Source organism: Coregonus lavaretus (genome assembly GCF_964263955.1).
Source record: "Coregonus lavaretus genome assembly, contig: HAP1_SCAFFOLD_429, whole genome shotgun sequence".
Taxonomy (NCBI): domain Eukaryota; kingdom Metazoa; phylum Chordata; class Actinopteri; order Salmoniformes; family Salmonidae; genus Coregonus; species Coregonus lavaretus.
This window is the reverse complement of record NW_028162438.1, coordinates 83742-105052: the sequence shown is the minus strand read 5'-3', so window position 1 is coordinate 105052 and position 21311 is coordinate 83742. Positions and strand designations below refer to the sequence as shown.

At 43.0% G+C, this 21311-nt stretch overlaps 1 protein-coding gene and 1 long non-coding RNA gene across 2 annotated transcripts; one reads left to right on the top strand and one right to left on the bottom strand.

Annotated features, from left to right (window-relative positions):
* Positions 1–9382: 9382 nt before the first annotated feature.
* LOC311119251 lies at positions 9383–10806 on the top strand. The gene is made up of 2 exons (XR_014611929.1): positions 9383–9439; positions 9535–10806. It is a non-coding gene; the product is annotated as an uncharacterized lncRNA (long non-coding RNA).
* A 972-nt stretch (positions 10807–11778) lies between these two features.
* On the bottom strand, positions 11779–20851 carry LOC311119250 (uncharacterized protein). Its single transcript, XM_084193974.1, has 9 exons — positions 20781–20851; positions 20505–20569; positions 20328–20408; positions 20019–20146; positions 19582–19735; positions 16048–16148; positions 15879–15960; positions 14787–14875; positions 11779–13940 (listed from the first exon to the last, which is right to left on the bottom strand). The coding sequence occupies exons 1-9, from the start codon at positions 20801–20803 to the stop codon at positions 12003–12005; spliced, it is 2661 nt and encodes an 886-aa protein (XP_084050100.1). The 5' UTR covers positions 20804–20851; the 3' UTR covers positions 11779–12002.
* Positions 20852–21311: the final 460 nt, after the last annotated feature.

Sequence of the window (21311 nt, the reverse complement as noted above, 5' to 3'; positions counted from 1 at the left end):
CATTACAGCAGTCTCAACCCCTCGGGGGAAAAAAGGTTTGTGATAACCAGTGATGTAGTGGTAATAAATAGGTGGGGAAACGCTGATCCCCGTTCACAGTGAGTAAGGTAACTACACTTTCAATGCATTTTCCGACAAAAGTTGGGTAAACGCTGGCGCAAAATAAGAAAGGTACGTCAATGGCGTTCACACAGCTTCCGTTGTCACGTGCTCTGGTTAACCAGGCAAGGTGTTATAGATGCTGGCTCTTTTGATTTATTCACTGTGCTATCCTCCATACTTGCTGTAGATTTCTGATCCTGAGGTGGAGGCATCAGAATCCCAACTTCCTGAAGCTGATTCAAACACGGCTGGAAGACCCAGTTGAGAAAGAGAGAGAGAAGGCTTCTTTCAGGTCAGTGACTAAGCAGCTGCTGGTGACGAGGAGGTGGTGAACAAGAGGAGGATAATAACTCCAAGGGGTTGAATGCTTTGACAAGGTAGTATTCAATGTTTACATTCAAAAGCATCTCTACTTGTTTGGTTGTTTCTTAGAAGGTTTTTCTGGAGGAATTCGGCCCAAAGTATCACTCCGCACTGCAGACTCTGGTGTGGGAGTTCCTCCAGGCTGGAGAAGCTGCTTCCAACACCAACCCTTCAACAGGTACCACCATAACGTCTTACTACCTTCATCAAATCAATTCGAATTGTATTTGTCACCTGCGCCGAATACAACAGGTGTAGACCTTACCGTGAAATGCTTACTTACAAGCCCTAAACCAACAATGCAGTTTTAAGAAAATAGAGTTAAGAAAATATTTACTAAATAAACTAAAGTTATATATTTTTTAATTACACAATAAAATAACAATACGTTTTGGAGGCAATATTGCCAGCAATGGTTGCTGCAAAACCTTTCCATTGAAAATGAGCAACTTTTTATAATCTGGGGAATCTGGCCAATTTCTAGGAATCCTCCAATCAGAGCGCAGATATTGGTCATGTGATCAGCCTGACATTGTAAAATATTTTGGAAAGCATGTTGGAGGTTTTTGAGCTGAATGAGAGAAAAACAACTCCCATTTTGGAGTGAAATGTTGACTATTCACGTCTCAAATGTTTCCTCACTACAATATTTGATCATGATACGTTAATACAGATATACTGTTTTTAGTTTGTCATGTTTCACTGACAAAAATGTCCACGCTAGGGCGCATGCTAATCGATTAGCATGCTAATTGAATCCCATGTATAGTCAATAGTACAAACTGGCTCAATTAGCCAGCTAACTAGCCACATAGATTGTTAGCTAGCTATATCCATTTACATTTAGTTTTAGTGTACACTACCAGTCAAAAGTTTGGACACACCTACTCATTCAAGGGTTTTTCTTTATTTTTACTATTTTCTACATTGTAGAATAATAGTGAAGAGATCAAACTATGAAATAACACATATGGAATTATGTATTAACAAAAAAAGTGTTAAACAAATCAAAATATATTTTATATTTGAGATTCTTCAAAGTAGCCACCCTTTGCCTTGATGACAGCTTTGCACACTCTTGGCAAAAACGTTTAATAGTTTAAAAAGTTGTATATAAGCACACTATTCCAGACCAGTCTACACGTTTTAAAGTTTGAATGGCCTTTCTAGCTTAAACGGTGTAAGAGGAGTAGTGATCCAAAGAACAATTACAAGGCAGAAATAAGTTGTACATTATTTAGACACATTAATACAACCGTGTTTCTCCAGGACGCTGACAATGTGCCTGAACAGTATAAAACGCATAATGGTATAGAATAAAATATATCTTTATGCATCTATTCATCCAATGAATGGACATTTTGCATATCCTACAATGTAAAAAAAAATAGTAAAAATAAAGAATGAGTAGGTGTGTCCAAACTTTTGACTGGTAGTGTACACTAAAACTAAATGTAAATGGATATAGCTAGCTAACAATCTATGGGGCTAGTTAGCTGGCTAATTGAGACAGTTTGTACCATTGACTATACATGGGATTCGATAAGCTTGCTAATCGATTAGCATTCGCCCCAGCGTGGACATTTTTGTCAGTTAAACATGACAAACTGAAAACAGTATATATGTGTTAACGTATCATGATCAAATATTGTAGTGAGGAAACATTTGAGACGTGAATAGTCAACATTTCCCTCCAAAATTTGAGTTGTTTTTTTCTCACTTCAGCTCAAAAACCTCCGCCATGTTTTCCAAAATATTTTACAACATCAGGCTGATCTCATGACCAATATCTGCGCTCTGATTGGAGGATTCCTAGAAATTGTCCAGATTCCCCAGATTATAAAAAGATGCTCATTTTCAATGGAAAGGTTTTGCAGCAACCATTGCTGGCAATATTGCCTCCAAAAATTGCTAGTGTATCATCAGCTAAATCGTCTCTGCTATTTAAATCTGAAATCAGAACACAAATAACTTCTACCAATCAAGAGGTACTGCTGTTTTAGTAACTGCATCAACTACATTTCCTCTGACGGCCTCCCGAGTGGCGCAACGGTCTAAGGTACTGCGCTGCAGTGTTGCGGCGTCACTACAGCCTGGGTTCGATCCCAGGCTGTGTCACAACCGACCGGGAGTCCCATAGGGCGTCGTCCAGGTTAGGGAAGGGTTTGGCCGGGGGGGGGGGGGGGGGACTTTACTTGGCTCATCGCGCTCTAGCGACTCCTTGTGGCGGGCCGGGCGCCTGCAGGCTGACTTCGGTCGTCAGTTGAACAGTGTTTCCTCCGACACATTGATGCGGCTGGCTTCTGGGTTAAGAGAGTGGGTGTTAAGAAGCGCGGTTTGGCGGGTCGTGTTTCGGAGGACACATTACTCGACCTTCGGCTCTCCCGAGCCCGTTGGGGAGTTGCAGCGATGTGACAAGATTGTAATAACGAAATTGGGGAGAAAAAGGGGGTACAAATTACACACAAAAAATAAAAATAAATAACTGAAATGTTTACCACTTTCTCAACAAGTTAGAAAAAAACTTAGAGGGTATGAAATAGTGGTGTACTTCTCTGCAATTCAAGTCTGAAATCAGAACAGAAATATCTACTACCAATCAAGTCTCTCCTCACCCTTTCATCCCTTCATCCATTAGGCAGGCATCTATCCATTTACTTATCCATTCTATTTATTTATCTAGCTTCCAGTCATAACTTTAAAAACCTGTCTATCCCCTAGCATATGTCATATTTCATATAATACTACTGCTACTTTCTTTTGTTCTTTATTTCTGTCTTTCGTTTATCCAATAAAATATATATATATATTTATTTATTTATTATCGGCTAAAATCTGTCTAACCCTGCAGCTTTATTAGGCCATCTTTTTTGACAACATTGAATTATCAAAAGCCAGATGCACCATCAATCATGTTTTTCTCCCTAAATAATAGTTTAACTTTAAAACGTGTAGACTGGTCTGGAATAGTTTGATAACATTTACACTTTTTGAACTATTAAACCTTTTGTCCTTAAAAAAACCTCATCCACTTTAATGGGATTTCTTCAACATTCTAATGTAAATGTCTCATTGTTGAAAACTCCCAGACTTCCAACATTCTATTCACTGTAAACAATGTAACTTTTGCCACTAATCAGCTACTTTCACCACTTTCCCAACAAGTTAGCCAAAAACTTAGCGCGTACAACATCTTAAGGCTGGTTTATACTTGGTCTAACAACGTGTTTGTAGACAATTAGAATTCGACAAGTGTCGTTGGTCAAAACAACATTTAATTTATACTCCAGTGGAATGTCTGTAGACCGTCGCTGCGACTGTCGGTTTCCATGTTCATGTTGCAGACAGAAAATTGAACTTTCACCCTGTTTCAGCATCTGTTGTCATGGTTACCAGAAACGAGAGTGCACACGTTCTAAAAATCTCTGTTAGAATGCCCTGCTTTTATTTCGTCACATTATTTTGTTGTAATTTATCTTCCTGTAATAATGAATACAAATTAGCTAATGTTAAGATGTTGTCAGCTATGCTCTGGTCATTATTTTAACTGGCTAGTCAGCTAGCTAACAAGCTAGAAACGAACCAAAACATTGCTTTTAGTTGCCTGGCTTGCTAGATTGACATATACTAAATTCATTTTTAGACGGATGGGTGTATTGGTGTTAAAATACCGCAGTTATGCTATTTGGACCACCATGCTGTTGATGTCATGCAGCCTGACGTTTTTGTGTTTATATTTTTTCAAAACGACAAGTTTGATGTCAGATGACAATAGAATGTTCATGATGTCACTGAGACAACTGTCTACAGACACGTCGATAGACCAACTGTAAACAAGCCTTAAGTCTACTTCTCCGCTATTCAAATCGGAAATCAGAACAGAAATCTCTTCTTCCAATCCATCAAAAGTTTCAGCTGTTTCAACTATACTGAACAAAAATATAAACGCAACATGTAAAAGTGTTGGTCCCATGTTTCATGAGCTGAAATAAAAGATCCCAGAAATGTTCCATATGCACAAAAAGCGTATTTCTCTCAAATTTTGCGCACTAATTTGTTTACATCCCTGTTAGCGTTTCTTCTTTGCCAAGATAATCCATCCACCTGACAGGTGTGCCATATCAAGAAGCTGATTAAACAGCAGGATCATTACACAGGTGCACCTTGTGCTTGGGACAATAAAAGGCCAACCTAAAATGTGCAGTTTTGTCACACAACACAATGCCACATATGTCTCAAGTTTTGAGGGAGCGTGCAATTGGAGTGCTGACTGCAGGAATGTCCACCAGAGCTGTTGCCAGATAATTGAATGTTAATTTCTCTACCAAAAGCGTAGTTTTAGAGAATTTGGCAGTATGTCCAACCGGCCTCACAACCGCAGACCATGTGTAACCACACCAGCCCAGGACCTCCACATCCAGCTTCTTCACCTGTCTGACACCAGCCACCCAAACAGCTGATGAAACTGAGGAGTATTTATGTGTATAATAAAGCTCTTTTGTGGGGAAAAACTCATTCTCATTGGCTGGGCCTGGCTCCCAAGTGGGTGGGCCTATGCCCTCCCAGGCCCACCTATGGCTGCGCCCCTGCCCAGTCATGTGAAATCCATAGATTAGGGCATAATTAATTTATTTCAATTGACTGATTTCCTTTTATGAACTCTAACTCAGTAAAATCGTTGAAATTGTTGCATGTTGCGTTTATATTTTTGTTCAGTGTACATTTTCTCTTTTAGTTATCTTTATAACTGGCAGTTTGACCACTTTCTCAACAAGTTAGACAAAAACGTAGTGTATGAAATCTTAGTCTTACTTCTCTGCTTTTCAAATCTAAAATCAGAACACTTCTTCCACCACCACAAAAATACTTTCAAAGAGCTCAAGCAAGTCACACAATTTTGGACAATTACCATCTAGTTGGACAATTACCATCTAGTTGCTTGTATTAAAAGTTCACAAGGTAATTTGAATTACTTGTATTAGTTCTACTACAGTCATTGAACTTTTACAGGACATGGATGGCAATAACTGCTTTTTTTGTGTGTAAAAAACCACAAATAATAGTAAAAGAAATTTAAATCACCAAAAAGTGAGTTTTTGAGGGCAACAAGGTTATGATATTTTAGAACTTCATCTATTGTCATTGTCAAGCCATTCTCTTTCCATTATACTGCATCTTGGTTTCTACCTGACCCCTCTGTCCTGGAGGAGTGTGTGCAGACTGTGTGTCACCCTCAACCTTTGAGAACCCTTCTCCAGTCCCACACCAACCCTTCTCCGGTCCCACACCAATCCTTCTCCGGTCCCACACCAACCCTTCTCCGGTCCCACACCAACCCTTCTCCAGTCCCACACCAACCCTTCTCCAGTCCCACACCAACCCTTCTCCAGTCCCACACCAACCCTTCTCCAGTCCCACACCAACCCTTCTCCAGTCCCACATGTTGAGGCCAATGGTAGGAGGAGAAGACTTTTGAAAATGAAGGAATGATAATGTAATGTTTTACGGTTTGACTTTCATGTTTTGATATTGGCTTTTCTTCTTCTCTTGTCCTCAGCTCTGTCATCTGGAGACAATCACATCCTCGCCTCGCTGTCTCCATCTCCCCTAGAATCATTCACAGACCCAGACATCCAATCAGAACCCATCCATGCATGTATGACTAAAAAGTATTTAGTCAGCCACCAATTGTGCAAGTTCTCCCACTTAAAAAGATGAGAGAGGCCTGTAATTTTCATCATAGGTACGTCAACTATGACAAACAAAATTAGGAAAAAAAATCCAGAAAATCACATTGTAGGATTTGTAATGAATTTATTTGCAAATTATGGTGGAAAATAAGTATTTGGTCAATAACAAAAGTTTCTCAATACTTTGTTATATACCCTTTGTTGGCAATGACACAGGTCAAATGTTTTCTGTAAGTCTTCACAAGGTTTTCACACACTGTTGCTGGTATTTTGGCCCATTCCTCCATGCAGATCTCCTCTAGAGCAGTGATGTTTTGGGGCTGTCGCTGGGCAACACAGACTTTCAACTCCCTCCAATGATTTTCCATGGGGTTGAGATCTGGAGGCTGGCTAGGCCACTCCAGGACCTTGAAATGCTTATTACGACGCCACTCCTTCGTTGTCCGGGCGGTGTGTTTGGGATCATTGTCATGCTGAAAGACCCAGCCACGTTTCATCTTCAATGCCCTTGCTGATGGAAGGAGGTTTTCACTCAAAATCTCACGATATACGGCCCCATTCATTCTTTCCTTTACACGGATCAGTCGTCCTGATCCGTGCTTCACAGTAGGTATGGTGTTCTTTGGATGCAACTCAGCATTCTTTGTCCTCCAAACAAGACGAGTTGAGTTTTTACCAAAAAGTTCTATTTTGGTTTCATCTGACCATATGACATTCTCCCAATCCTCTTCTGGATCATCCAAATGCACTCTAGCAAACTTCAGACGGGCCTGGACATGTACTGGCTTAAGCAGGGGGACACGTCTGGCACTGCAGGATTTGAGTCCTTGGCGGCGTAGTGTGTTACTGATGGTAGGCTTTGTTACTTTGGTCCCAGCTCTCTGCAGGTCATTCACTAGGTCCTCCTGTGTGGTTCTGGGATTTTTGCTCACCGTTCTTGTGATCATTTTGACCCCACGGGGTGAGATCTTGCGTGGAGCCCCAGATCGAGGGAGATTATCAGTGGTCTTGTATGTCTTCCATTTCCTAATAATTGCTCCCACAGTTGATTTCTTCAAACCAAGCTGCTTACCTATTGCAGATGCAGTCTTCCCAGCCTGGTGCAGGTCTACAATTTTGTTTCTGGTGTCCTTTGACAGCTCTTTGGTCTTGGCCATAGTGGAGTTTGGAGTGTGACTGTTTGAGGTTGTGGACAGGTGTCTTTTATACTGATAACAAGTTCAAACAGGTGCCATTAATTCAGGTAACGAGTGGAGGACAGAGGAGCCTCTTAAAGAAGTAGTTACAGGTTTGTGAGAGCCATAAATCTTGCTTGTTTGTAGGTGACCAAATACTTATTTTCCACCATAATTTGCAAATAAATTCATAAAAAATCCTACAATGTGATTTTCTGGATTTTTTTTTCTCATTTTGTCTGTCATAGTTGACGTGTACCTATGATGACAATTACAGGCCTCTCTCATCTTTTTAAGTGGGAGAACTTGCACAATTGGTGGCTGACTAAATACTTTTTTCCCCACTGTACATGATGGATCATTAGCTTATACACTAACTTTCACACATCTAGATGGCCGAGTGGGGTGGTTGTGGAGCCAGAGACAGCAAGGGTTCAAACTGTAGAACCCAGTTCCTATATTTGAATATAAAAATGGATTTTATCAAACAAAACTATGCTACATTTTATCTCTGGGACCCTCAGGATGACAAATCAGAGCAAGATTACTGAATGTACATTATTTACCTTCAGAGGTGAATGTACCAGTTGCCGTGATACGTTTTTTGTTGTTGTGCACTCTCCTCAAACAATAGCATGGTATTTTTTGACTGTAATAGCTACTGTAAATTGGACAGTGCAGTTAGATTAACAAGAACTGAAGCTTTCTGCCCATATAAGACACGTCTATGTTCTGGAAAGTTTGCTGTTACTTACAACAGTCATGCTAATCACATTAGCGCACATTAGCTCAACCGTCCCGTATACGAGACACTGATCCCGTAGAGGTTAACAGTAGCAACCAATAGTTAGTGTAATATCAACATGTACCTGGTGGTAATTGCGGTCTGTAATTACAAAGGTGTAACAACGAATGCTTGTTACAAATGGGTTTCCACTAAATTCACCAACTTTTGTTTGTTCTCAGCTGATTCAGTAACAACTGTCACAAAGGTCGTGACCCCTCGTGGACGCTCTGGGTGTCCGAGAGATTTTGTTCAATGGGCTCTAATTACTTACCCATGAAATGTGCACTGTTGAAAATAGATCTCCACTCAATGTTAATGCTAGCACTCGCCACCAAAATAAAGTGTACCATCTGGGTTAATTTGGTCATCCCAGATCAGGAAAAACACACTGTTTCAAAGCATAGTACATGTCATGTTTGCTTAAGTACAATGTAATTACTAGTTGTTACACAGGATTTAGCTAGTTAAAATGAAGTGTATCTTGAGGGGTACTTACTTGTAACTAATGTGTACTTCACATACAGTACATTACCCATCCTGACAACCTGGCCCTCATTTTAAAGCTTCTGGAAGTTTCCTTTCTGTACCTTATTGTGAAATTAAGTGAAACTTCCAGAAGCTTAATAATGAGGGCCAGGTTGGATTTTTTTTGTTTGTTGTTGACACATTTAACCCCTTATTTTTGTCGGCACAAAACTACCTCCATACATCCATTCATTTGTATGGGTTACCTTCAGACGAGTCCCTTGACACTTGTGGGGTTCGTAGAGCAGAACGGAGAACACTATCGTCTTCGAGAGAGTCTAATCTTTCCATATTAGTTTGTAGGCCAAACCGTTCGACGCTACAGACGGGGAAGCTTGCATTCAATTGCCCCTCCCTGTTTAACACAACAAGCTTCCATTACCCCTGTCAGGAGGGGATTTATGGCTGATTTAAGATGAAATCATCAACCCTGTTACTTTATTTGGCACTTATTTTTTTATTTAACCTCTTGAGATGGGAAAACGTGTTTTTTTATTAAGTTGAACATGTGCTCTTTATGACTTTGCTTTATCTTGGCCAGGTCGCAGTTGTAAATGAGAACTTGTTCTCAACTGGCTTACCTGGTTAAAATTAGGTGAAATCTAGTTTTTTCCCCAGCAAGTTACACATCTCAAAAGGCACCAAATTGGTGGAACGACCCTTATGAGTTTATTTCAGAAATGTTTCAGGACCTCTGTGACACGAGATGGCGACACGGACCTAAAATAACTTTCGCATTGCAGATAGATGGACTATCGAAGAAGAAGCTACGCGGAGTCCGGAACGGGACAGCTAAGGTAGCATGCATTTACAGGTATCTAAATTTCACATTCCTCTATACCTACCGATTGAATACATTATAAAGTCAGGTTATTGTATTGTTCCCAAACAGATCGTTGAAACATGGTGTTGAAGCGTCTTCTATCCGCTATGCTCAACAAAGCGCAAGTGGTGGAAAAACTGGCCGAGTTGCGACCTATACGACGGGCCGCACAGCTCACCGTTTATGCCTTGATGAAGGCAAAAATGGCCGGAAAAGATGCGACAACCAAACTGCTGAAGTTCAAAACAGTTCGCCAGATACAACATGAGGCGTCGGGACTGCCTAAAAACGCCGGGGAGATGGGGAGAAAAGCCGGAAGACTCCGGGATTCTTTAGTAAAGGATGTGAAAGACGGGATAAGGGACGCTTCGAAACAAGTTAAAGACAAGGACAAATGATGCTGTGTTAAAGAACTGAAACCTACAATTAGGCCTTAAAATATACTGTCATACCTGTCTCCTTTAGCTCTCAAAAACGCTATTCTGACTAGTATTCTGCCAGAAGCAGAAACGATGACGTCACGTGCGCATGGTAATAGCGAACCTTCAAAATAAAAGGCCGCAATTTCAAAACATTGCAACTGGGATAATTAATTCAAAAATATATTACAAGATATTACATTTTAATCAATGTCAATTTTTTGTGATTATAAGTAAATGCAAGGAGTACTTTATGGAAACAATTACAAACATGCTTCAAAAACATTTAAGACCACTATCGAAAAATACAATGTCCAGATTGGTATATTCACAATATTGGGCTGTAGAAAAAAAAACGATTCTATGTGTCGAAGTTCAGGTGGGGTTGGGATTACTCAATAGGGTCTGTAGAATCTATATATGGTTTTATTTGTTGGGGGACTGGGGTCTAAATACCCAGCAGCACTTTCTACTCCACCCACTTGGTTCCAATGCAGGCCTAGACCATATATCATATACATTTGTCATTTAGCAGTTGCTCTTATCCAGAGAGACTTACAGTAGTGAGTGCATTCGTTTCCATAGGCTACATGTGGGAATCGAACCCACAACCCTGGCGTTGCAAGCGCCATGCTCTACCAACTGAGCCACACGTATTAGATTCTACAGACCCTACTAAGTGATTCCAACCGCACTTTTGACTTCGCCACATGGAATATTTTTTTCCCTCTAGAAGCCAATATGTAGTTTCTAGTCCTAATAGTCTATTAAATTGGGACCAATGGAGCAGAAAGGGCTTCTGGGTATTTAGTCCTCAGTCCCCCATGAAGTAACGCCATATATACCAGTGGGGTGCGAAATTATTGACACCCTTGTTAAAGATGAGCAATGATGACTGTATAAAATAAATAATTCAAATACTGAGCTGTATTGTATACTTAAAACATTTGGGAAATGATATTATGTTATACTAATACAATTGCTCAGGAGAAAGAGATTTTCATTTAACAAGTAATCATTAAAAAAAAAATTTGGACACCCCTAAAGATTCTTATAAAGTAGTCAAAAGTTTAGTATTTGGTCCCATATTCCTAGCGCGCAATGACTACATCAAGCGTGTGACTCTACAAACTTGTTGGGATGCATTTGCAGTTCGTTTTGGTTGTGTTTGAGATGATGTTGTGCCCAATAGAAATGAATGGTAAATAAGTGTCATTTTGGAGTAACAAAAACAAAAAAATCCTAAACACTTTCACATGAATGTGGACGCTACCATGATTACGGATAATCCTGAATGAATTATGAGAGTCAAAGATCATACCCCCAAAACATGGTTACCTCTCACCATTACCAAAAACAGGAGGTTAGCATGTCTTGGGGGTATGATCTTTGACCCACTAACTTTCTCACTCATTATTCACAGTTCATTTTGAAGGAGAACCGCCGATTCCACTATTGTTGCGCATGCAAATGTTGGCGGCTCTAGTACAGGGTGCCAAGAGGGACAATTTGCAATATGTGCAATTCCGTCCTTATGTTAGAACATAAAACATTTATAATTTCCATTTTTGGTCCGACTCCAACTGTTACTATTTACAACAATAGAACCCATGTAATAAAATTCATCACATCTTTAATTGTAACTGCTGACCTAAAAAGTATTTTACATTTCATCATGACATCTCACATTATGAGGATCAATTCTATTTAGAAACCGTATAGGGGATTGGTCAATGAATGCACCAGATTTAGTATGTGGACATAATAAATCACATACTCAAATAACACGCATCATACATATTCATAAAGTACAGTTTCAATATGACACCTTTGTTAGGAGAATCTAGAGGAGAATCTCAATTGTATTTCCTAGATTCCTCGTGTCCGCTCTCCTCGCCACCTCAAAACCCATTGGATGAGAAGTCCAATGGGTCCTGAGGAATGAAGTCCAATGGGAACTGAGGAATGAAGTCCAATGGGAACTGAGGAATGAAGTCCAATGGGAACTGAGGAATGAAGTCCAATGGGTCCTGAGGAATGAAGTCCAATGGGAACTGAGGAATGAAGTCCAATGGGAACTGAGGAATGAAGGAAACGCTATTGAGATTCTCCAGCTAACTAATAGCTCGTCCTAGATGATGACAGGGGACGAACAACACTGGAGTTGAGACCAAAACACAGAGCGATGGAGGCGGCAGCGGAGGCTGGTGACTTAGCCTGGAGGAGAGCAGACTCCCACTTAAAGAACTCACATCCCTTCCTGGTCCCCCCGACGCCGGGTTTACGCACCGCACAGCAGTAGAACGCTCGGCCGTGGTTCGGACCGCCGTTACACACCGTTAGACGCTTGGCTCGCCGCCCGCAGTCGCACAGCGGGGCCGTGATCTTGGTGCTGCGGGTCAGCGGGAACGAGGACCGGTTAACGGACGAGGAGAGGATGGAGAACGATCCACCGACAGAAGGACGAGAGACGGAGGAGGAGAGGCAAGAGGAGGCCTTGTGGATCGTGAAAGATGCGTTTGGCGTCTCTGTGTGCAGCCTTGAACGTGAGGTCGATGGGTTAGGGTTATGGACGACAGGTCTGGGCCTGGCAAAGGAATAATTGGATGCAGAGCCGTTTGGTGTCTGCGTGTGTGAAGCAGAGAGGTTAGAGTCACTGCTGGTGGTAACTGGTTTGGGTCTAGTGAAGGAAGGATTGGGAAGGGTTGTAGTAGAGGACCTGGATGTGAAGGCGTCAGCAGGGTTTTTTGTTGTGAGCGGTCTTGACCGTGTAGCATGGAGGTTGGAGTTCTGGATGACTGTTCTGGGTTTGGCAAAGGAAGGATGGGATGCTGTTGAGGTATTGGATGTGATATAAATGCTGGATGTAGAAGAGGTATTTGAGGCTCTTGGCTTGTCCTTGTAGATCACAAAGGAGTTGTTTGATGTTGCCTTTTGCAGTCTTGACCGTGTATCTGAGCGGTTGGAATCATGGGTAACAGGTCTGGGTTTGTTAAAGGAGGAACTGCATGAACTATTGGACCCAGAGGTGTTGTAGATCCTTGTCGTCTCAGTTTTTGCAGAACTGGAGGATGTTCTTAATTCGTCCTTGTAGATCACAAAGGACTTTTTTGACGTTTCCGTGTTCAGTCTTGACCGCGTATCTGAGAGGTTTGAGCCATGGGTAACCGGTCTGGGTTTGGCAAAAGAAAAACTGGACAAACTATTGGGTGCAGAGGTGTTGTGGGTCCTCGTTGTCTTAGCTTTCAAAGACACCGAGCTACTGGAGGATGTTGTGGTATCGGTGTTGTGTACCAGGCTGGTCAGATGTTGGCAGGGTGTGTTGGTGGTCTTGGAACTAGGCCCACTGTTGGTTGGACCTCTACCAGGATTTGAATGTACTGGGCTCGGACACAGCAAGGTCCTCCCATAGACCGAGGTATCGTCCACCTCAAACCTCTCGTTCTCTGTGTACACGTCAGCAACAGAAGCCTCGTCACCAACCATGACATCCCAGTCCTCCTCCAACGCCACGTCGTCATACGAACCGCACGACTCCGTTTCCACCAAGATGGGCACTTCCTCCTCCATGCTTCCTGTTTCCGGGTCAAGGGTCGGGTCTGGCTGGGGTAGATATGTATTGCAATTCACAGTGGTGGAGACCAGAACGAGGCTGTTGATGTTGTGGTGAGGAGAGGGGATATTGAAAGTCATAGGAGAGGAGACGGACCGTATCGTTCCTATTCGAACTGTTCTGCTGCTACTACCACACATTGGAGTGGTCAGGCCATTTAGAAGGGTATTTGGTGAAACAATACTCTGATACTGAACAGGTTCAGCGGTTAAGTTGGAATTCACCTCTGTGTTGGGAACCATGTTGTCTGAAGGCTTGGGTCGTGTTTCAACAACGTCTGTGTTGCTAACTGGCTTGCTGTTGGGATGATTTTCCAGATGGCCGCCGATCTCTGTCGTCTTGGAGGGGTTTTTGATAGAGGTGTTGTTATCCCTCTTGTTGCCAGGACAACCATTCCCTGGCGCGTTCCCATTTCCAAACAGGGGTTTGGTTTTCAAAGGCGCCTAAGAGGTAAACAAATAAAATAAATCAATACATTTTTGTTGTTGTATTTTTTTGACCCCCTTTTTCTATCTTATCTCATCGCTGCAACTCCCCAACGGGCTCGGGAGGTTGAGTCATGAGTCCTCCGAAACATGACCCGCCAAACTGCGCTTCTTAACACCCGCCCGGTTAACCCGGAAGCCAGCCGCACCAATGTGTCGGAGGAAACACTGTTCAACTGATGACCAAGGTCAGCCTGCAGGCGCCCGGCCCGCCACAAGGAGTCGCTAGAGCGCAATGAGCCAAGTAAAGCCCCGGCCAAACCCTCCCCTAACCCGTACGACCCTGGGCCAATTGTGCGCTGCCTTATGGGACTCCCGATCACGGCTGGTTGTGATACAGCCTGGGATCGAACCCAAGTCTGTAGTGACGCCTCTAGCACTGCGATGCAGTGCCTTAGACCGCTGCGCCACTCGGGAAGCCCAAGTCAAAACATTTTGGACAAACTTTATTGATAGTCAGTCTAGTAAACAGAGGAGACGAGTCATATTCACTAGAAACCAATTGGAAGAAAACTGACCCGAAACAAGGAGTGACTTCCTGAACTCCAATAAGAAACGAATGTTCATTGCAAAACCTTTTACATTTGCACTAATGTATACGACCCAGGTGTGTATGGAATGGGGGAGAGTCACCTGCATGAGTCTTTACGGGAGGAGGAGTGGGTATTCTGGGGCGTTGACAGAAATCCAAGGGTTCGATGTAGGTTGCCCCTGTGTTAGTCTTTAGGGGCGTAGTACAGTAGGCCGGGGGTCGTCAGCATGGTGGGGTCGTTAGAACTGGGGGTTGGTCAGGAAGCCACTCACCCGCTCCAGACGGCGCGTAATCTTCATCACACAGCCATCCCTCATCATTCTCCAGGCCAGGTGGGCCGTGTTGCGGGCGTCGTCCAGACCTGCAAATAACATTCAACAACTATTTCTGTGCCTAGATTTTCAAAAATGCTGAAGAGAAATATTAATGTTGTTTTATATTAATGTTATTCATTGTAACTGTGTTATGGTCGTCGTCCAGACCTTCAAACAATATTTTTTTATTATTCACAGTAACTGACAAGGATGACTGGAGTCTTGTGTGTATGTTTTGATCATAATGTTATTAAATGACTAGTGCTAAGTGATTAGTGCTTTTTGAGGATGGTTCGGTTTCGGTTCGATTATTAAAAAATAATCACGGTTTTCGATTATTTGGGTTGAATGCTGTAACAACACAGAATAAAACTATTAAGAAAAGTCCCATGATGGTAGTGACTGACCATTACTGCTTATCACTTATTAACCATTTATTCACATTACTTTAATAAAATATTCCAGTTGTTGTGTATATTACATTAGTTTTATTTGATGACTATCATTTCATTCCAAGTCATCATCTCATCTCTACAGAGCTGCTGTCTGACAAAATCACTATTTTAGTAGTTCTTCAAAGTAAATAAGGCAGACTTTTATGACTGCTGAACACCGACTATCAATCACTTAGATCATGTATTTTCAGGTAGAGAAACCTCACGAAGCAACAGCTGTGCTCTTCTGCCTCTTCCGTAGCAGGCATAAAATAAACACAGACTGGACAAGTAGATGAGCAATGGACTATGGTTATTGTAGTTATTTACCAAATGTTATGCGCTAAACTATGTAGATTACTGGCCTGTTGGAAACTACAATTCCCTACTACATTGCACAGTTTAGGCTGGATCCGATTTATTGCATTTGAACTGCAACGTGCGCATTGAGCTCACAGAAGGGAAAAAATGAACTAAATGGAATTCTAATAATTGAACCGACGTTGGTCAATTAGTTGCTTAAAAACAGCAAAATAACCAACATTTCTGTTAATCGCTCAGCACTATAAATGCAATTAGAGATGTGCCTTTGGTTTGTGTGTGTGTTTGTTTGTACCTGAGTGCTCCCGTCCAGAGAACTGAATCCCCAGATCCTGTAAAGCTCCATTCAGTCCCTTGGGTTTTCTGTTGTAGAACAGCTGAGACAGACACAAGTTAGACTGGGATACCATTAACACACACACACAACACCAACACCAACACCAACACACAACACCAACACCTACCCTGTACGTAGCTCTCAGGTCTATCCAGCTGTTCAGAACATCAGGTTTGTGGAGCTGCTTCCGTTTACACTCATACAGCAGACACACCGCCAGGTCCCAGTCTGGAACAATAGAACACAGATAATCCATCCATCAGTCATACAGCAGACACACCCCCAGGTCCCAGTCTGGAACAATAGAACACAGATAATCCATCCATCAGTCATACAGCAGACACACCCCCAGGTCCCAGTCTGGAACAATAGAACACAGATAATCCATCCATCAGTCATACAGCAGACACACCCCCAGGTCCCAGTCTGGAACAATAGAACACAGATAATCCATCCATCAGTCATACAGCAGACACACCGCCAGGTCCCAGTCTGGAACAATAGAACACAGATAATCCATCCATCAGTCATACAGCAGACACACCCCCAGGTCCCAGTCTGGAACAATAGAACACAGATAATCCATCCATCAGTCATACAGCAGACACACCCCCAGGTCCCAGTCTGGAACAATAGAACACAGATAATCCATCCATCAGTCATACAGCAGACACACCGCCAGGTCCCAGTCTGGAACAATAGAACACAGATAATCCATCCATCAGTCATACAGCAGACACACCCCCAGGTCCCAGTCTGGAACAATAGAACACAGATAATCCATCCATCAGTCATACAGCAGACACACCGCTAGGTCCCAGTCTGGAACAATAGAACACAGATAATCCATCCATCAGTCATACAGCAGACACACCCCCAGGTCCCAGTCTGGAACAATAGAACACAGATAATCCATCCATCAGTCATACAGCAGACACACCGCCAGGTCCCAGTCTGGAACAATAGAACACAGATAATCCATCCATCAGTCATACAGCAGACACACCGCCAGGTCCCAGTCTGGAACAATAGAACACAGATAATCCATCCATCAGTCATACAGCAGACACACCCCCAGGTCCCAGTCTGGAACAATAGAACACAGATAATCCATCCATCAGTCATACAGCAGACACACCCCCAGGTCCCAGTCTGGAACAATAGAACACAGATAATCCATCCATCCATCATACAGCAGACACACCGCCAGGTCCCAGTCTGGAACAATAGAACACAGATAATCCATCCATCAATCATACAGCAGACACACCGCCAGGTCCCAGTCTGGAACAATAGAACACAGATAATCCATCCATCAGTCATACAGCAGACACACCGCCAGGTCCCAGTCTGGAACAATAGAACACAGATAATCCATCCATCAGTCATACAGCAGACACACCGCCAGGTCCCAGTCTGGAACAATAGAACACAGATAATCCATCCATCAGTCATACAGCAGACACACCGCCAGGTCCCAGTCTGGAACAATAGAACACAGATAATCCATCCATCAATCATACAGCAGACACACCGCCAGGTCCCAGTCTGGAACAATAGAACACAGATAATCCATCCATCAGTCATACAGCAGACACACCCCCAGGTCCCAGTCTGGAACAATAGAACACAGATAATCCATCCATCAGTCATACAGCAGACACACCCCCAGGTCCCAGTCTGGAACAATAGAACACAGATAATCCATCCATCAATCATACAGCAGACACACCCCCAGGTCCCAGTCTGGAACAATAGAACACAGATAATCCATCCATCATACAGCAGACACACCCCCAGGTCCCAGTCTGGAACAATAGAACACAGATAATCCATCCATCATACAGCAGACACACCCCCAGGTCCCAGTCTGGAACAATAGAACACAGATAATCCATCCATCAGTCATACAGCAGACACACCCCCAGGTCCTAGTCTGGAACAATAGAACACAGATAATCCATCCATCAGTCATACAGCAGACACACCCCCAGGTCCCAGTCTGGAACAATAGAACACAGATAATCCATCCATCAATCATACAGCAGACACACCCCCAGGTCCCAGTCTGGAACAATAGAACACAGATAATCCATCCATCAATCATACAGCAGACACACCCCCAGGTCCTAGTCTGGAACAATAGAACACAGATAATCCATCCATCAGTCATACAGCAGACACACCCCCAGGTCCCAGTCTGGAACAATAGAACACAGATAATCCATCCATCAATCATACAGCAGACACACCCCCAGGTCCCAGTCTGGAACAATAGAACACAGATAATCCATCCATCAATCATACAGCAGACACACCCCCAGGTCCTAGTCGGGAACAATAGAACACAGATAATCCATCCATCAGTCATACAGCAGACACACCCCCAGGTCCCAGTCGGGAACAATAGAACACAGATAATCCATCCATCAGTCATACAGCAGACACACCCCCAGGTCCCAGTCTGGAACAATAGAACACAGATAATCCATCCATCAATCATACAGCAGACACACCCCCAGGTCCCAGTCTGGAACAATAGAACACAGATAATCCATCCATCAGTCATACAGCAGACACACCCCCAGGTCCCAGTCTGGAACAATAGAACACAGATAATCCATCCATCAGTCATACAGCAGACACACCCCCAGGTCCCAGTCTGGAACAACAGAACACAGATAATCCATCCATCAGTCATACAGCAGACACACCGCCAGGTCCCAGTCTGGAACAATAGAACACAGATAATCCATCCATCAGTCATACAGCAGACACACCGCCAGGTCCCAGTCTGGAACAATAGAACACAGATAATCCATCCATCAGTCATACAGCAGACACACCCCCAGGTCCCAGTCTGGAACAATAGAACACAGATAATCCATCCATCAGTCATACAGCAGACACACCCCCAGGTCCCAGTCTGGAACAATAGAACACAGATAATCCATCCATCAGTCATACAGCAGACACACCCCCAGGTCCCAGTCTGGAACAATAGAACACAGATAATCCATCCATCAGTCATACAGCAGACACACCCCCAGGTCCCAGTCTGGAACAATAGAACACAGATAATCCATCCATCAGTCATACAGCAGACACACCGCCAGGTCCCAGTCTGGAACAATAGAACACAGATAATCCATCCATCAGTCATACAGCAGACACACCGCCAGGTCCCAGTCTGGAACAATACAAGACAGAATCAACCAACCAATCCAGTTGAACAAGGTTATCCCCATTAAATGTTTGAGACTGTACTAAAGTGTGAACATTTCCTTATTTTATCTCAATTTTAACAAAGAATACACTGGAAAGGCAACAATATTCTACTGTATCTTAGTCCATGCGGCTCTGTCATTGCTCGTCCATATATGTATATATTCTGAAATTCCTTACTAGATTTGTGTGTATTGGGTATATGTTGTGAAATTGTTAGATATTACTGCACTGTCGGAGCTAGAAGCACAAGCATTTCGCTACACCCGCAATAACATCTGCTAAACACGTGTATGTGACAAATAAAATTTGATTGTTTTTTTTGGTCAGATATGAGTACTGGACCTACAGAGGAAAGGAGGGAAATAAGAATTTCAAAACGTTTCCTCCTATTTGAAGGTGACCCTGGTAACCTTTCCTATCTAAGCTACTATACCTGACCAGGTGACGAAGGCACAGGGGCGCTGCTCCACGGCTGGAGCCCTCTGGTCCCTGGGGAAGACCACACCCCTCTGGTGCTCCAGAGTCGACAGCCACCGGGAGAACCGGGACAGACAGATGTGGAGGGGAACCCCGGCCTCCACCTGTTGCTGGAAACAAAATTAATAACAAACATTAGTGTGTGTGAGAGTGTGTGTGTGTGTGAGAAGTGGGACAGATGTGGAGTGGCCTGTAGAAGAGAAGAGAAACATGGATGTTTTCTAACACTAAAAATACTGTTGTTGTCATGTTTAAACCAGAAGAAAAACACACACACACGGATGTTTGCTAATGCTTAAAATATTCTGACTGTACCATCCTGTTGAACTGGCCACAGGGGAGAAGGGCATATATGTCTGCATGGAGAGGGTGCATCTGTGTGTGTGTGTATACCTGTGTGATTCCAGTGAGCTCGGTGCAGAAGTCAGACAGTATGGGGTGCTCCTGCGGCTGAACGTACGTATGGAACTCTGACTCCACCTCACCTGTAGAGGTGTTCAGGAGAACAGCAGGAAACTCAACTAGATGGGGGAGGGGATTTGGGGAGGGGAGATGGAGAGAGGTAGGAGGTGGGAGGGGGAGAGAGGTAGGAGGTGGGAGGGGGAGAGAGGGGAGGTAGGAGGGGACAAAAAAAAAGGAGTGATGTTTCAGTATGTAGGTATGATATTACCACATATTGTCATCAAAGTACTGTATACTTACTAATCTCCTGCCCATAGCTGTTCCTCGCTCTCCAACATGTGGATTCGAAGTCAATGACAATCAGATATGGGAATATTTGATCTGGAAAGTAGAAAGTCAAAAGTGATGGAAGTTGAATGAGATGCCATTGATTCAAGCAGAAATCAAAAAATGTAGGGCGTTTTAAAAGACTCTTACTAGATGTTAGTAGTTTCTTCTGTCCAGTTGATGACTGGCTGCGTTTCCTCACGAACCCTAGTTGTCTGTTTTGTTATGGAAGACATCATCCCATCAGTTTTGTCACCCCCTGCTACTGTGAATATTAATCTTTGTACTTTCATGTTCATGGAAGCGCTAAAAACTATATTTTCATGAGAATCATGGCAAGTCGGCATTTGAATTACATTGTTTCTCGGCTAGTATGCCTGGCTGTCTGGATATCTTTTAGCTACAAAGCTAGCTAACGTTACTTACTTCGCCAGTTTCTTTGTAGACATGTCGTTTTCTTCAGGCCACGGACTCAACTTCGTTACGAATAGTGTACATTAAATGTTAACAATGTAACAACCAAAGTATGACTTCAAATATAAAGTATCAAGTAAAATATCGCATAAAACTTCATAACAAAGCAGTGTTGGATTCGCGGTTAACTTTTTGAATCCTCGGCTCGTCACATCTGTTACTCTGCTGCGCTCGACTGGTTTGGGCTGAAAGGAAAAATAATCGTTTTCGAGCAGGACGCGATGATCGACCAGCAGCATGGAAACCTTGAAACGTGTGAGGCGAAGCCGGAAAACTTCACGACACAGATTGACCCACTACGAGGTATTGATCTTTATTTGCACTAGTCACACTGTAACGTGTTAGTGGACTTCGGACATGCTACTTTATTTACTTATTGTTCGCGTTATGTATGATTGTTGTGGTTGTGTAAATAAACAAGTCACGATCACTTCAACGTGATGTCGAGATGCAGTAGTGTGTACACATCTGGAGTTCGATCAG